Source organism: Gymnoscopelus braueri, assembly GCF_963280865.1.
Source record: "Gymnoscopelus braueri genome assembly, chromosome: 18".
Classification (NCBI taxonomy): Eukaryota; Metazoa; Chordata; class Actinopteri; order Myctophiformes; family Myctophidae; genus Gymnoscopelus; species Gymnoscopelus braueri.
In genome coordinates this window covers 5,989,469-6,007,305 of record NC_137618.1, presented here as the reverse complement: position 1 = coordinate 6,007,305, position 17,837 = coordinate 5,989,469, and the positions used below count along the sequence as shown (strand labels likewise).

Genomic DNA, 17,837 nt, shown 5'->3' with positions numbered 1-17,837 from the left:
AAAACAAAAAAAACTTGACATTTCAGATAAATAGAACCAGAACAATTAACAAAGAAGGTTCAAGGTTGTACTTTATTGTTGCATCTTGTGTACAGGTTTGGCTTCCTTCTTCATTCATCACACATAAAACAGATAATAGAACATAACAAGAAACCCCCCCCTTTTTTTTTTTTTTTAAGCATGACAAATATGAAACCCTTCTTGTTTTGGGGGGTTTGGGTGTTTTTGGGTGTATTCTGGGGGGTTGTTGGTGTGAACATGGAGGTGACCATGGGGGTGAACAGGGTGGGGTGCATGGGGTGTGTGGGGCTCAGAGCATGGCTTCTGTCAGCCCATCTCCATCCCCCTGTGTGCTGACCTCCAGTACAACCAGACCATCCTACCCAACCTGCTGGGTCACTCCAACCAGGAGGACGCCGGCCTGGAGGTCCACCAGTTCTACCCACTGGTCAAGGTAAAAGGAATTCTGTCATTGATGCAAAATGTCTTACTTTAGTTAAAAGTAGAAATATTGTGTTACAAGTGAAATTTAGAGCAGTGGTTCTCAAACTTTTTCATGTCAAGGACCCCCAAATTCACACTTATTAGCCCGGGGACCCCCATTTCAGAAGATAAGCCAGGGACCCCCATAAGAAGATCTTTTACGGCTCTAGCAGTGATTCTCGACCATTTTAATTTCAAGGAATAGTTTGACATGCATTAGGCTATACGGACCCCCAATTAATGGCATTTCTATCTCTGGGACCCCAATTCATATTGTAAAATCAATGTTAATTTAACTCAGAGTGTACAAATGGAACCAAATGGACCCTAACGGGTCCATTTGGTTCCATTTGTACACTCAGAGTTTGTACTCAGAGTTACAGACCCATAAGGGTCCATTTGGTTCCTATCCATCATTTAGCTGGGGACCCCCTGGAACCCCCTCAAGTACCCCTGGGGGTCCCCGGACCCCACTTTGAGAACCAATGACTTAGTTAAAAGTAGAAATATTGTGGTAGAAGTGAAATTTAGACCATCCTACCCAACCTGCCTGGGTCACTCACTCCAACCAGGAGGTGCACCAGTTGTTCTACCCACTGGTCAAGGGGAAAGACCCAGTGATGGAAGAAGTACTCACATTTTTGTACTTTTCAAAACAGCAGCTCTACAAGCTCACAATGCAACGCGTTGTGAGCTTGTAGATCTGCTATTTTCACATAGCCAAAGTTTGATTAGGGCTGAAGTGGTTAATGTATGTTTTGTAATAATAATTCAGATCTACAAAGTAACGAGTAGTAGTAGGTAGTAACTCAAGTTTTCAAATAAGTGTAGAGAGTAAAAGTATTGGAAATACTCCAATAAAGTAAAAGTACCTAAACATTTGACTTAAGTACAATACTTGAGTAAATGTACTCGGTTACCTTCCGCCACTGGCATAAGACCCTAATTGATGCAAATGTCTTACTTGGTCAAAAAGTAAAGTAAAAGTAGAAATTTACTGTGTTGCAAGTGAAACTTTCACTTAAGTAAAAGTACAAAAGTGTTAATGTAGGCTACTTGCGCTATTTTTAATGAAAAAACATGTAATTTTGTCGAATCTACATGGTAGAGCATGTTAATACAATATAATTTAATCTTATACCTGGGTGGGGTCTTCAACGTTTTTCAGGCCAAGGACCCCTTAGCTGAGAGAGAGATAAAGCAGGGACCCTCCCACCACATATTATATTGTGTTGCAGGTTAAACCTTTTCATAGATTTCATAGATATCTTCATTTACTATTATCAGTGTTGTGTAAATCAATGTGCTTTAGCTTATGTCAGACATTTAACCACTTAAAACCCTCAACACTTAGTAAACTTGACCTTTTGGCTGTGTATTGGTTTGCTCCTTTTTTCCCTCTACACCAAACCTCTTTGCCGAAAATAGCCGATCTACAAGCTCACAACGCCTCGCAGCGCGAGGCGTTGTGAGCTTGTAGATCAGCTGTTTTCGGCTAATGTTCGCCTCAGAATAGGGATACTAAGGGTTCAAGTGGTTAATGTTAAAACAAACTAAATAAGTTCCTAGCACACAAAGCTTTGGCGGCCCCCCTGTAGTAACTCTTGAGGACCCCCTAGGGGTCACGGACCCCCTGTTGAAGTCCCCTGACTTATGCAATAGGAGGTGGTTGTGTTTTAGTCTCTCTGCTATTCCATTGAAACGTTTAGATCGTGTCAAAGGTCTTGTCTCACCTAGACACAGGCAAGATTCAAGTTCTCCCCTGAGCAAGCAGCCAGGCTCTATTAGATCGATGGTAAAAAAAAAGATTCAGCACTTGCACTGGAAACCGGGTTAAAAAATCCGGGGTAGAAGAGGAAAGTTACATAGTGCAGCTTTAAAGGAGGAGTTCACCCAAAAAACTACTTATTTTCTATCAATTGCACACCCCATGAAGCCTTGAATTCATGGATTTGTTTTAGTTTTTGTCTCATTCCTGAGACAATAATTTGATGACTGGGTGTATTTCCGGTAGGAGACACAAATAATCTACTTTGTGTCTCCTACCGGATACATTAGCCGGTAGGAGACAGGAATCAAATTATTAGCTCAGGAATGCGACAAAAACATGAATTCAAGCATTTCAAGGCTTCATGTGGTGTGCACTTGATAGAAAATAAGTACTTTTTGGGGTGAACTACTCCTTTAGCTGCAGTGCGAGTACAATGCCTGTTATGTATTCTTGAGTAAATCAAGTACCAAGGCGTGGGCATCAAAATATACTTAAAGTTTTCCTATTCTTTCAGAATATTTAGAAAATAGCTGCTCTACAAGCTAGTAGATTGTCTATTTTAGATGGATGAAGTATACAACAGGGCTTAATTGGTTACTATATGTCTTGTAATAATAATCAAATCTGCAATATCTGCAGTAACTAAAGCTTTCAAATTGGTTGTAGTGGAGTAAAAACAAAAGGTACAATATTGATACAATATCCAATACTGGAGTAGAAGTATAAAGCATTGGAGAAAGCAAAATGGACATACTCAAGTGAAGTAAAAGTACCTGAAAAGTTAACTCAAGTACAGTACTTGAGTAAATGTACTTTAGTTACTGTCTACTACTGTTTGTAAGTCATGTGAAAGCAGTAGCTCTTGGTTCTGACATACAGCTAATCATTTTATTAGATAAACCTTGTAGACTACAAGGTGTAGATCTGCTATTTTCACTACTTTCATGTGACACTCATGTATGACGAAGTAGGTCATTGCTTTCAGTGGTGTAAAGTCATTAAGTACATTTACTCAAGTACTGTACTTTAGTACAATTTTGAGGTATTTTTACCGTACTGGAGTATTTTCAATTTTCAATACTTTTACTTATACTCTTCTATCTGCACTACATCTCAGAGGCAAATATTGTACTTTTACTCCACTACAATTATTTGAAAACTTTAGTTACTAGTCACTTTGCAGATATAAATTATTATATTATAAAACATACATTAACCACATCAGCCCTATTTTATACCTAGGCTATTTGAAAATAGCAGATCTACAAGCTCACAACGTGTGAGCTTGTGGCTATTTTCAAACATTTTAGTACTTTTACTTTTGGTACCGTAAGTATATTTTGATGCCAATACTTTTGTACTTTTACTCAAGTAACATTTTGATTGAACACACAGGCCTTTCACTATTTTTATATTGTGGTATTGCTACTTTTTCTCAAGTCAAATATCTGAGTACTTCTTCCACCACTGATTACTTTACGTAAAAAGGCGAACTATGGAGAATGAGATGCGCGTTTTGAGCCTGTAGATCAGCTATTTCCACACATATTTTCAAATATTTTCAAATATATGAATATTCTTTCAACATGGAAACTATTATGACGATTATTGCAATTATCTCAAATAATTGTGATTATGAAATAATTGTGGCAAGCCTATAAGTGCAGTACTCGAGTAAATATACTAATAGTTACTTTCCACCGTGCTCATTAGGTGCAGTGTTCGGCGGACCTGAAGTTCTTCTTGTGCTCCATGTACGCTCCGGTCTGCACGGTCCTGGACGCCGCCATCCCTCCCTGCCGCTCGCTGTGCGAGCGCGCACGTCAGGTACGACCGTCAATATCCAATAGTTTCTTATTGATCTTTTTTTGTTGATGAATTGAATAATCGAGAACCACGCTTTTTTAACCTGAAGCCGATTCTACAAATGTCTTCTAAATCCCAGCAGTATTCTGAAAAACCTATGTTTTTATATCCGTGGTTCTCAATCTTTTTCATGTCAAGGACCCCCAAAATGATATGTATTTGGCCGTGGACCCCCATCTCAAAATATTGTGTTCCAGGGACCCCCAGAAGCAAAGATTTGAGTTACAAATGTTTGCTTTGAAAAATATAATTCAAAGATTTTCCCAAATTTTCTCGATTTTTCAAAAATAGCAGATCTACAAGCTCGTAGCGCGGCACTCGGTGCCGCGCTATGAGCTTGTATATCTGCTATTTTTTTATAGCCAAAGTGTAAAGTAATGCTTTTTAGCTCAAATCAGAAAATGACACTGATGCGTTCCAGGGCTTAATGGGTTAATAATTTTGTATATCAATTGATGAACCCTTTTAAGTCCCCAACCTGGAGGTCCGAGCATTCGCTGGGGGTTATTTTATTACGTTTCAACCTTTATTTAATTTATCGGAAAACACACCCGAGGGCTGAGAGTGAGACTGAGATTATACCGCCCCTCTCTTACTGTTATGGCTGGCTCTACGTTGAGAAGTTGCAAACAGACATCAAAGCGTACTTAAGAACTGCATTGTAAGGATTCATATTGAGAGAGATGGTGTACAGGTACATATTTATAACATGATGATATAATGATATGTGACCTATGAAGTGGTCCATATCAGACAACTGTGGGAAGATATAAATGAGTATGCTCAAAGTTTATACTGCATTGAATTGGATCGTTTTATGCAAGTCATGTTTTCATTGGAACATCAGAGACACCAGAGTGATATATATATATATATATATATATATATATATATATATATATATATATATATATATATATATATATATATATATATATATATATATATATATATATATATATATATATATATTATACATTCACGCACACACACACACGCACACACAGGTCCTATCGGCCATTGTCAGCCCAAGAATTGCCGATATATTCGTGCTAGAAAAGCAATAATGTGAGAACACTAGCTCCCCAGTCCTTTAAGCTCGAGTTATACTTCGCCGTATAGCGGGTAGCGTGACGAAAATAGCAGATCTACAAGGTCACACTGCGTCACGTCTGCGCCGCGCTGTGAGCTTGTAGATCTGCTATTTTTGGCGCGCGACCCTGTCTTGCGACAAAGTACACATTCGGCTGTTACACGTGCAGTATCGGGTTACTAAAGTTACGTGACTGCGTGACGCTGTCAATAAACAGAGTCGCGCTGACAACGGCCATGCTCTCTAACTTAATGACCAAAACTTGTTTAGACAACGAACAATTGTATGTAAAACATATCACTTCTATGGGATATTCTTTTGAGGACTAAGCTAAGATCACAGGCTAGGAGATGACGTGAAGTAGCCTAAATAATAAGCCTAAATAAAGTGTGCCGCTACGGGATAAACACCCACCTGGGCCGCACTCCCCTGTAACCAAATGGACTCGCAACTTCGGGCAACGAGCAAACTCACATTTCAATTTGCAATGATCGACTGGTGACATAAACATAACTGACTCTAGTTTTAATATCCAGATTTGACAGCAAACGATCAGAATCAAGTGCTGGATCTTGTGATACCGGGGGACATGCATTCCTGCGTCATCAAGCTTGCAAATGCACAGCGAGCATTTGCAGACACTGGAGCTGTAGTTTCATTTTCGTTTTTTACGGCTCGTCTTTGAACATATAAATATATATAGCCTACAGCTAACATCAAAGATGTACAGTAGCTGATACACCGACAGCTAAGAAAACAAAAGCCATTCCCTCTTTCCTCTGCTCTCCTCCGCTCCATTCAGTAGCCTACCCACTGCGGAGGGGACTGTGTTTCTTAGCCTAGACTCGACCGGCAACAAGAAAGTGCCGTATAATCGTTATTAGAATGGCTCAAATTGATTAACATGTCGTGCACGCGTTGTTTTGCGCTTTACATTTCATTTGGCTATATTTGAAGAGTTGAATTCTTGAGGAGGCAGACCATTAGGATACATTTATTTTACTAAATAAAATGACAAATATCGGCCAAAAAATCTACCAATAAAAACAACCGACGATTGGACTCATCCAAACGCCCATTGCCAATATATTTGCCTCGTTGATGTGTTATTTTTTCGTGTACTTTCTGTATTTTTGTTAGGTCTGATATTTTCACATAATCTGCGAGCATGTAGATCTGATACCTTAAAAATGTTTGATTTTTGATAAAAAAGGGGATTTTTGCCAATGACTTGCCCAATATAGGCATCAATTATTTTCGACAATTAAATGATTGATTATCAGTGTTATATATAAGTGATTACAATGTATTAGTTTGATTTGAACTGTTGCCCCTCTACCTCCCATGCAGGGCTGCGAGGCGCTCATGAATAAGTTCGGCTTCCAGTGGCCAGAACGGCTGCGCTGCTCAAACTTCCCGGTTCACGGCGGACCGGAAATCTGCGTGGGTCTGAACAGCTCCGAGCACAGCAGGAACCCCACCGCCGCACCCGGTAGGATGTCAACGATCTTATCTAATCGACTATCAATCAATTCATTGTCAATAATTACTACATTTTGATTGATTGATTAGTAAAAATAAAAAAAAAAGATACGGCACAGAGGTACGGTAAAACATTTAGGCTAAACGGGGACTCATTTCCATTGTGGTCCTATGTATTCAATTCATCAACAGAGCATAGATTAAACTCGGTGCTTCCCAACCTTTGCAGCATCGGGGCCCACTTGAAAAGCGTTGGCGGCCCAACCATCTGACCACTTAACACGGCAGCCGTTCGGCTGCCGTGTTAAGTGGTCAGATGGTTGGGCCGCGTGCAATTTCAACGATCAATCATCAATCAATTATCTTGATAAGGTGAACCGACCATCACTTTGACTTTGACCTCTTTATTGATAATAAACATAATCTAAAATACATACATTGTCAAACCATTATCAAAAGGATAAAAAAGCAAAAAAGCCAGCGGCTTATTAAATAATACATTTTATTTATAACGCACTTCACATTTTCGCAAACCTCAAAGTGCTACAGGGTTTAAAAACTTGGCTTAAAACAGCAAAGGCAACCAAACGATTACATGGGACCCTACTAGGACCCTACTAGGCTAAATTAAAAAAGTATGTAAAATCAGGGCATAGGGGGGAAAAAAAGGCCCAAGAATAATGAAGAAGATGCTTTTTTTAAAGGGTAGGTTTTTAGTCTATTTTTTTATAGCATCAGTGGACTGTGGTGCTCTCAGGTGTTCTGGGAGGGCATCCCACAGATGTGGAATTTCCATTGCAGTCCTTTCATGTGTGTGTGTGTGTGTGTGTGTGTGTGTGTGTGTGTTTGCACTCAAGTCCACACAACCAAATGGTGCAAAAAAAAAGTGTCTTCGTTGTCAGTTGCTTGAATTGAACATTTGCATCCCTATAGGCGGTCGCCACCTGCCCGGGGAACCCGTCACCCTGCACCCGTCCCATGGGGGCCGTCCCCCCAACCAGCACCCTCCCCACCAGCCCACGTCCCCCCACTTCACCTGCCCCTTGCAGCTGGAGCTGCCCTCCTACCTGGGGTACAAGGTACTGGACTGTTTGTTCTATATATAAACATTGTTACAGTTATTACAGTGTCATACAAAAGTATCAAACTCTGTCAACACAAGCGAAAAATAGCAGATCTACAAGCTGACATCGCGTGACGTTGTCAGCTTGTAGATCTAGAATCTTTGCTATTAGTTTTTGCAAATTGTGAAAGTGGGGCATCTGGGTTTTTATAAATATTTAACCATTGAAAAGTATTTACAAGCACTTGTGAGTACATAATAACTACATTGGATCCATTGGAACGTAGCTTCGTTCTTTTTTTTTTTCATTTCTTGAAAAGTAAGTTTTGGTGGTTTCCCACCAATGATATATCAGTTAATCTGTGATGTCATAGTGATCCTGTAATGACACAGTGGTGGTGACTGTACTTGTTTCTTTATAGCGCAGGATGCTGCTTTACTGTATATACTATCATATACTGCTGATTTTGCTATTTTGTAGCTATATTATTGATATTGTTTCTTCAGCAGTGGTTCTCAAACCTTTCAGGCTGTAATCCCCCAAAACAATCCTATTTGAACTGGGGACCCCCCACCCATCCTGACAAGCACTTGGAATTGTAGGAGTTGAGGCATTACCTTTTGTTTGACTCGGTTCCACAGATAAATATTGTGAAAACAGCCGATCTACAAGCTCACAAACCATACAATTCTTGCCTCTTTCTTTGGTAATATTTGACAATTTGGCCAACACTCTATAGGATAGATTGCTGATTACTTTTGACTCTGTAATGACCAAAAGTAATCAATGTGCAGATACCCTGTATACACTTACTATTATGTTGGTTTGTTTACTGTAAAACAATGTTGCACATTAAGCAAACATTAAGCAAATCATCTATATCTATATAGTATATAGTAGCCTATATATAAAGAAATGTCAGAAATGTCTTCATATAAGTTATTTGTCATACGGTATCTGACCTTTGCAATTTTTCATTACAAAGAGAAATATATATTTGTATTCATATGGTTCAATGTAAAAAGCAAATCGTTAATCACAATTATTTGTGTGACAATCAATCATCAAGTAAAACGTCATGTTGGTGACAGCCCTAGGAACTAACAGATCAGAGCTGTGCAGGAAAAGAAACAAAACAACACTTCATCCACTTAACCCATTCAGACCTGGAAAGCATCTGTGTCATTTTAGATTTTGACCACTTTAACCATTATTTTATACTTTGGCTATTAGAGCGCTGCTATTTTTTTTGAAAAATCATGAAGGTTTGTGCAAATCTTTATATATATATATATATATATATATATATATATATATATATATATATATATATATATATATATATATATATATGAGCTAAAAAGCATTATTTTACACTTTGCCTATTCAAAAATAGCAGATATACGAGTTTGTAGATCTGCTATTTTTTTTTAATCGTGAACATTTGTGCAAATGTTTGAATATATATATATTCTTTTAAGCGAACATTTGTAACTCAAATCTTTGCTTCTGGGGGGTCCCTGCTGGAACAAAATATTTTGAGATGGGGGTCCGCGGCCAAATGCATATCATTTTGGGGGGGGGGGGGGTCCTTGACATGAGAAAGTTTGAGCACCTCTGATATAGCATCACAAGTTTTTCACAAACCTGCTAGGATTTAGAAGACATTTTGTAGAATCTGCCTCAGTTCTTACCCATTAATACCTGGAACGCATCTGTGTCACTTTAGATTTCTTTGGCTATTCAAAAATAGCAGATCTACAAGCTCATAGCGCGGCACCGAGTGCCGCGCTATGAGCTTGTAGATCTGCTATTTTTGAAAAATCTTGAACATTTTTTTATTTTTTTTCAAAAAACTGTTATGATTTAGAAAACATTTTTAAGAATGGCCTCAGGTCTCAATTGGTTAATGGATTAAACGTGTTGCCGTGACATTTGAAACCCCTTTTCTGATTGGCCGGTTCTTCCCCCCCTGTGTTCCACCTACCAAACCAGTTCCTGGGCGCCAAGGACTGCGGCGCCCCGTGCGAGCCCTCCAAGCCCAACGGCGTCATGTACTTCACGGACGAGGAGGTTCGCTTCGGCCGGCTGTGGGTGGGCACCTGGGCCATGCTGTGCTGCGCCAGCACGCTCTTCACCGTGCTCACCTACCTGGTGGACATGAGGCGCTTCCGCTACCCGGAGCGGCCCATCATCTTCCTGTCCGGCTGCTACTTCATGGTGGCCGTGGCCTACGCCGCCGGCTTCTTCCTGGAAGACAAGGTATGCGATTGGTCGATGTTTTTTTATTTATTTTGATGAAAATGCATGTCGTCGCGTGTCGTCGGTCAGAAACCTCTTATCTCCATATTCTAACTTTTTTTTCTTTTTTTCTTATTGGAAATTAACTCTATAACTGCCAAAGACGTTTATAAACGTCTTTGGGCCTTCAGCTATTGCCTGCCAAAGACGTTTAAAAACGTATTTGGAAAAAAAAAAAAAAAAAAAATTTTTCAAAAAAAAAAAAATTCTAAAAAGATTCTCTAATTATTTAAGATTGACACCTTTTCGATATTCCAAACCAATAAGGAGATAACAATTCCCAAAGATTTGCTGCTCCATCCACTTCAATGTTAAAATTGAAACGGACAAACAATTCACAATGTTTTTTGGTTTGAAACCACTGGTTTTGAGCTATTTTCAAACATCAAACAACACATGACAACAAGGTCAAATTGACCTCGTTGACATTTGTGAAACCACACCTGAATCTCATCTGTGATTAGAAATTTTCTGGGGATCAATCATACTTGAGAAAAATATTTTGTGGCTATGCGAAAAGGTACCAAAATCGGTCAAAACCCTGGCAGAGGCTACAGACTGTTCTGAAAAAACTCTGGCAGGGTAAGAGTTAACGCTCCTAGCCTCCTACTTGATCAAGTGTCGCACAATAGAATCAAAAATAGAAGGTCGATAAGCTAGAAACTTGGATCTCATAGACTTCAGCATGTCTTCTATGGCAGTATGCCATAGATACAGGGGTCTTCAACCTTTTCAGGCCAAGGACCCCCTAACTGAGAGAGAGAGATGAAGCAGGGACCCCCCCACTATATATTACATAAAATTGTGTTGCAGATTAAAGCTTTTCATAGATGTTGGATTCATGTTAATGTGTATTTTCAGACATTTAACCACTTAAACCGTCAATACTTATTAGTAAACTTTCACTCTGTACTTGGTCTGCTCTTTTTTCCCCTCTTTGCCGAAAATAGCCGATCTACAAGCTCACAACGCCTCGCGCTGCGAGGCGTTGAGAGCTTGTAGATCGGCTATTTTTGGCTAAAGTTGTCCTTAGAACAGGGATGCTGGGGTTCAAGTGGTTAATGTAAAAAGCAATGATCATATCACACAGAGATTTGGCGGACCCCCTGTAGCAACTCTGAGGACCCCCTAGGGGTCCCGGACCCCCTGTTGAACACCCCTGCCATAGAAGACTGAGACTATGCCATTGGCATAGTCTACCTTTGGCTACCAAAACATCATAATTCTGCATATTGTTCTAATTGTGTGTGTGTGTGGGGGGGGCTCCTTTTCACAGTGTTTCACAAATCGCATATTAGGATACTTGGTCTAACACAACCGTCTTGAGATTTTATTTTGCTTTAAAGAAGAGTTCCGGTCCTTTTAGGTTGTATGTTTGATGTGTCGCTAATCACTCACCAACATACAAAGGAACGTTGAATATATTTCCAGATCTGCCCCTGTTGTCCATTCTGCAGACCCCCTTGCAGCTGCATAATGGGAGAGTGTGTAAGAGTGAAAATCACCTATTCTAACAAATGCAAAGTCTGTTTCTCTCTCAAAATCTGGCACATGCCAGGTTCTGTGAGAGAAACGAGCTACCAGCGTCATGTCTTTCTGCATTAGCGGTAGCTCATGAGGGACATTCAGCGCATGTTTGAGTATCATGAGACTCCACGATGAGTACTAGGAGAAAAAAAACAGACTTTGCATTTGTTAAAATAGGTGATTTTCACTCTTACACACTCTCCCATTATGCAGCCGCAAGGGGGTCTGCAGAATGGACAACAGGGGCAGATCTGGAAATATTCAACGTTCCTTTGTATGTTGGTGAGTGATTAGCGACACATCAAACATACAACCTAAAATGACCGGAACTCTCCTTTAATCCATGAGATCAGGGTCTATGGAAATGTGTACAAAATAAAGTGTCCAGAACAATATTATATTTCTAATAGTCAACAATAACTTAATGAATAATACTGCTCCAACTCTGCAGGCCGGAAACATATACCGGTAATTGGTTGTGGTGATGCCGTGGTGATTTGGTCTATAACACTGTCCCATACAGGTGGTGTGCATCGACAAGTTCAAGGAGGACGGGTATCGAACCGTGGCCCAGGGCACCAAGAAAGAGGGATGTACCATCCTGTTCATGATACTGTACTTCTTCGGCATGGCCAGCTCCATCTGGTAAGGCACAATTTAACTTGAGTAATTGTGATAGTAATCATCTCTACAGAGTGTGTTCAGTAACTGGGGTTTACCCGTCTCTCCAGCTCTTTAACCCACTCAATCTGGGAACGCATCTGTGCCATTTTTAGATTTCTTTGGCTATTCAAAAATAGCAGATATACAAGCTCATAGCACGGCACTTATGAGCTTGTATATCTGCTATTTATTAATTTTTAATCATGAAAATGTGTGCAAATCTTTGAAAAAAAAAAAAATATATATACACAAATTTGTAACTAAAATCTTTGCTTCTGCATGGGGGTCCCCGGAACAAAAACATTGACATGGGGGGTCCGCAGCCAAATACATATCATTTTGGGGGTCCTTGACATGAAAAAAGTTTGAGAACCACTGATATTATAGCAATATATGTTTTTTTATTTATTTTTAACGTTAGGATTTAGAAGACATTATTTTGTAGAATCCCCCAGAAGCAAAGATTTGAGTTAAAAATGTTTAAAAAAATATATATTCAAAAGATTTGCACAAATTTCCACATTTTCTTTTTCTTCAAAATAATAGCAGATCTACAAGCTCATGAGCTTGTAGATCTGCTATTTTTGAATTGCTAAATAAATCTAAAAATCACACTGATGCGTTCCCGGTCTTAACTGTTGCATTTCTAGTTGCGTGATGTTTCTGACATTCATTCATTCATTCATTAGTTGGGTGATCTTGTCATTAACAGGGTTCCTCTCAGCTGGGATGGTTTAATTAATTGATTAATTAATTAATTGTTATATTTCCAGGTGGGTGATCTTGTCATTAACGTGGTTCCTCTCAGCTGGGATGAAATGGGGTCATGAGGCCATCGAGTCAAACAGTCAGTACTTCCACCTGACTGCCTGGGCTGTACCGGCCGTTAAAACTATTACCATACTGGCTATGGGAAAGGTAGGCCCTTGTCTATGTAATGAGCTTGAAACGGATTGAAGTCTTGTAGTACATAAATGTGTGTGTGTGGGGAGGAACGAATTGGCATAAAGACTTAAAAGGGGGTAAAAATAATTGACCACTCCAACCCAACCCTAATTGTGCTTATATACAGCCAAAAACAGAGCGCTGGCCAAAAACAGCCGATCTACAAGCTTGCAACGTACTTGTAGATCAGCTGTTTTTGGCAAAGAGATTTGGTGTGGACCGAAAAAAGCGTTCCAAGTACACTTGCAACTCGGGTCCCTTTCACCAAGTCCAGAGGGTTTAAGTTTTCGTTTCTAATTGGTCTTTTTTCCCCTCCTCCCTCCAGGTGGACGGTGACCTGCTGACCGGCGTGTGTTTCGTGGGGATCCACGACGTGGCCTCGCTGCGCGGCTTCGTCCTGGTCCCGCTCTTCGTCTACCTGTTCATCGGGACGTCCTTCCTCCTCGCCGGCTTCGTGTCGCTCTTCCGCATCCGGACCGTCATGAAGCACGACGGCACCAAGACGGAGAACCTGGAGAAGCTCATGGTGCGCATCGGCGTCTTCAGCGTCCTCTACACCGTCCCCGCCACCGTCGTCATCGCCTGCTACTTCTACGAGCAGGCGTTCCGCGAGCAGTGGGAGCGCACGTGGCACATGCGCACGTGCAAGCGCTTCGCCGTGCCCTGCCCCGCGCACAACTTCGCCCCGATGCAGCCCGAGTTCACCGTCTTCATCATCAAGTACCTGATGACCATGATCGTCGGGATCACGTCGGGCTTCTGGGTGTGGTCGGGCAAAACCGTCCAGTCGTGGAGGAGGTTTTATCAACGACTGGGCGGCAGCGCCAACCAAGGAGAAACCACCGTATAAAACGCTTTCTCTCCTCGGCTTATTTAACTTAAAATGTTGTGATATTTTTACCTTTTTTTTGAAAGATTTTCTTTTTTTAAGACCCTCCAATCCTGAAGACGGTTTTATAAATGACTTTGCAGCGGGAACCAAGGAGAGACGACCGTATAAACATTTAGTACACCGTTTCTCTACGTCTGGTCAGGGCCCCACCAGGGGTCTAGAATGGACCCTTACGGATCTGTGAACCTGAGAGTGTACAAATGGAACCTTTCTTCTTTTCTTTTTTTCATCTCTGGGACCCTAATCTACGCTGTAAAATTCTCAGTGTTAGTCCATTAAGACGGGGAAAGCATCTGTGTGTCATTTTAGAATTGAGCTGAAAAGCATCATGGCAAAAATAGCAGCAATACTCAACAAGGCCATGGATGAAAAATGACCAGAGATCAATAGACTTAAAGTCTAGATCTGTGAGGGCGCTGTGTGTGTATTCTGTGTGGTTGTGTAGATCTGTGAGGGCGCTGTGTGTGTATTCTGTGTGGTTGTGTTGTATAATGGTTGTGTTTTTGGGCGGTGAAACCGCCCCTATATGTGAGGTTTGGACATTGCACCCCCCCAACCCTGCGCTGTGATTGGCCACCAGTGTACCCCCCCTAACCCTGCACCGTGATTGGCCAATCACAGTCTATTCAGGACTGTGATTGGCTAGTGAAACATGACACATGTGCATAGCCCTATAAATAGGACTATGCACTTAAAAAAAAACACATTTATGTTTTTTTTTAAGTTAGGGGTGTACAATGGTTGGTCCACAATATTACTTTTCTTTAAGTGAACTTCCATCACTGTGATGACCACTGTGACCACACCACCCACTTCACACTGGGTGTGATTTTTTTAATATAACGTTTTGGTTTGGCTCGAGCTTGTATATCTGCTATTTTTTAATAGCCAAAGAAATCTAAAAATGACACAGACGCTTTCCCTGTCGTAATGGATTAATTTAACTCCCGAGTGTACAAATGGAATAGCCTCTATGCACAGTATAGCCAAATTGGAAAGAAATTGGGCCTCTTCCTTACTTCCGTCACAAGTGTTACCAATGATACTAATTAAGGTTGTGTTACATTCTGGTCAAACAGAGTCAGGGTGCTGATATTGTGCGTTCGGTTCCATTTGTAGTGAGTTATGGGGGTCCTTGACATTAAAACGTTTGAGAACCACTGTGCTACACTACATGGAACAGAGCATTAATTAGTATCATTGGTAACACCTGTGAAGGAAGTAAGGAAGAGGCCCACTTTCTTTCCAATGTGGCTGCTGTGCATAGAGCCTGTTCCATTTGTACACTCTTGAGTTTACAGACCTGTAAGGGTCCATTTGGACCCTTGGTGGGCCCCGGACCCCACATTGAGAACCAGTCGTTTAATATAAGAGTTAGAGTTCAACATTGCTTGACAATCCAATTATGGACAAGGGCCAGAGATATTTGGAGAAAAAAAAAAAAGACAAATAAAACGATATTTGTCTCGAAACGAGGAGAGTCAACGGTATCAAGTTTTTCTCTCCTCTGTTTGTTTAACTTTTAGACACGTTTAAAGGTGCAGTAAGTGTTAGTTTCTTTTGTGTTTAAATGGCTCTATATTGTGATAGTAATAATTGCTGTAGTGTTTGTTCAGTAACGGGGGTCTCCCATGTCTCTCCAGCACTGTAGATCTGCTATTTTCAGTACATTTGAAATTGGGCTTAAGTGGTTAATTCATATTGTACCGTTTCCCTTCCTAGAAATGTATTGGAGTCAATATTTGTCTCTTAAATGCTGTGGAGTGAAAGTCATACTTTAAAAAAATTATACTCAAGTAAAGTACAAGATAGTCAAAAGATTTACTTAAAGGACCACTTCATCTATTTTCAACCTATCTTCATATAATTGGTCCTCACTAATGCTCATTATACAACGGCACCATTTCTGTCTGCTCACTATGTCTCATTGGTGGGCTGTGGACTATTATTATGAATGTAAGAGCAATGTGTTCTGTTTCTATGGTCTTGCATTAAAGCAGCATTACGTCAACTTTCCTCTTCAACCCCGGAATTGAACCTTTTTTTCCTGCGCAAACTTGTGCTGACATTTTTACCATTTGAGCTAACTGAGAGTACGCACACCCGTCACTTTTCTACCGGGACACTTGCCCCCCTCATCTAGACTGAGTGGCAAAACATTGAGCAGCATGGAGCATTGGAGTTTGGAAGTGCTCTTTGGAAATCACTCAACGGTCCTGCGTAGCACTGGTTTCTAAATGTCACATAACGCAGGAGGCAGCGGGACGTTGCGTTATTGAAAACGAGCGCTTCCAAACTCTGACACTTAGAAAAATAATCACCTGCATGGAATTTATTGACAGAAAGTAGCTCATAACATGTCTCTACGGTGCATTTTTATGAAACAAAAACTTAGATAGTAAGAGGATAATTCAAGCTTTCCGTACAGCCAGTGGTGGAAAAAGTGCTCACGTTTCTTAAGTAAAAGTATCAATACTGCGATATAGAAATACTCCGTTACAAGTAAAAGTCCGGAATTCCAAAATGTAAGAGTTAAAGTAAAAGCAAAAGTAGAAAGTAGTCATTATGCAGAATTTCTGTATGTCCCATTTCAAGTTTTCAAATGTATAAAAATCTTCAGAAAATAGCAGATCTACAAGCTCACAATGTGTCTCATCGCGACGCATTGTGAGCTTGTAGATCGGCTATTGTCAAATGGCCGAAATGTATATAAGGCTGAAGTGGTTAATATATGTTTTGTAATAATGATGAATCTACAAAGTAACTAGTAACTAAAGTCTTCAAATAATTGCAGTGGAGTAAAAGTACAATATTTGCCTCTGAGATGCAGTGGAGTAAAAGTATTGAATTGTAAATACTCCAGTAAAGTCAAAAGTCCTATCTGAATATCATTCAGATAGGACTTTTCTGTAGAAAGGAGTTTTGCCACTCAGTAGGCATTCCCGCATAACTTACAGGTACGATGCTGTCACGTGCATAGCCTCTATAGAGGCTGCCTGCTTGTCTCGGGGGAGGAGTTGAATCTTGACCATCAGGTCAAAATCCGTGTCAGATCCTGTGTCTAGGTGAGACATGACCTTTTGACACGACCTAAATGTCTCTAGAAGAGCAGGGAGACAAAATGCAACCACCCCAATTGGGTCAGGGTTATATTGTATTAGCATATACTCTACCAAAGTGGTTCTCAACCTTTTGCCTTTTGCAGGCGCCGCGACCCCCCAAAATAACATATTTTAACTGGGGAATCCCCCTACCCTGTCAAGCACTTGGAATGTGGGAGTTGAGGCATTGCATTTTCGGTTCCACAGATAAATATTGTGAAAATAGCCGATCTACAAGCTCACAACACATCGCCTTGCGAGGCGTTGTGAGCTTGTAGATCGTCTATTTTCAAAAATGTTGACTTTTTTTAAAACTTTTTTTTTGACAATTTTTTTATAGTATAGTTAGTTGATCACTTTTGTCAGTAACGGTCTTTTTAATTTTCTTTTTTTGTAAAAAAAAAAAAATCATGTGGGGGACCCTTCTGGGGGTACCGACCCACAGGTTGAGAACCACTGCTCTACCATACAGATTGTAACCTTTTTATTTTGTCCATAGTGAGGCATTAATGTAAGACCGACGTGTTCTGTTTTTATGCTCTTCGGTTAATACAAAATAAAAAAATACAATAAAATAAAAGGTTGATATGACCAGACCTTTCTGAACAGAGTGAGTGAACTCTGAGACACAGAGTGAGTAAACAGAAAC

General features: G+C 40.3%; 1 protein-coding gene across 2 annotated transcripts; it reads left to right on the top strand.

Annotated features, from left to right (window-relative positions):
- Positions 1–11: 11 nt before the first annotated feature.
- Positions 12–16,111, top strand: LOC308073546 (frizzled-7-like). Of its 2 annotated transcripts, XR_013932003.1 has the most exons (9): positions 12–454; positions 3,968–4,081; positions 6,564–6,705; positions 7,629–7,774; positions 9,755–10,021; positions 12,111–12,232; positions 13,024–13,168; positions 13,521–15,218; positions 15,271–16,111. XR_013932003.1 is itself a non-coding variant. In XM_080412498.1 (8 exons), the coding sequence occupies exons 2-8, from the start codon at positions 4,007–4,009 to the stop codon at positions 14,043–14,045; spliced, it is 1,422 nt and encodes a 473-aa protein (XP_080268624.1). In that variant the 5' UTR covers positions 12–454; positions 3,968–4,006; the 3' UTR covers positions 14,046–16,111. The 2 variants fall into 2 exon arrangements, 1 of the variants encoding a protein (XP_080268624.1); XM_080412498.1 differs by having other exon boundaries at positions 13,521–16,111.
- The last annotated feature ends 1,726 nt before the right edge of the window (positions 16,112–17,837 follow it).

Excerpts from the sequence above, each read along its gene's own strand:
- LOC308073546 (XM_080412498.1), top strand. The coding sequence starts at position 4,007 with ATGTACGCTCCGGTCTGCACGGTCCTGGACGCCGCCATCCCTCCCTGC. Across the intron at positions 12,233-13,023 it reads GGCATGGCCAGCTCCATCTG|GTGGGTGATCTTGTCATTAA; the intron begins GTAAGGCACAAT and ends TTATATTTCCAG. Across the intron at positions 13,169-13,520 it reads CCATACTGGCTATGGGAAAG|GTGGACGGTGACCTGCTGAC; the intron begins GTAGGCCCTTGT and ends TCCTCCCTCCAG.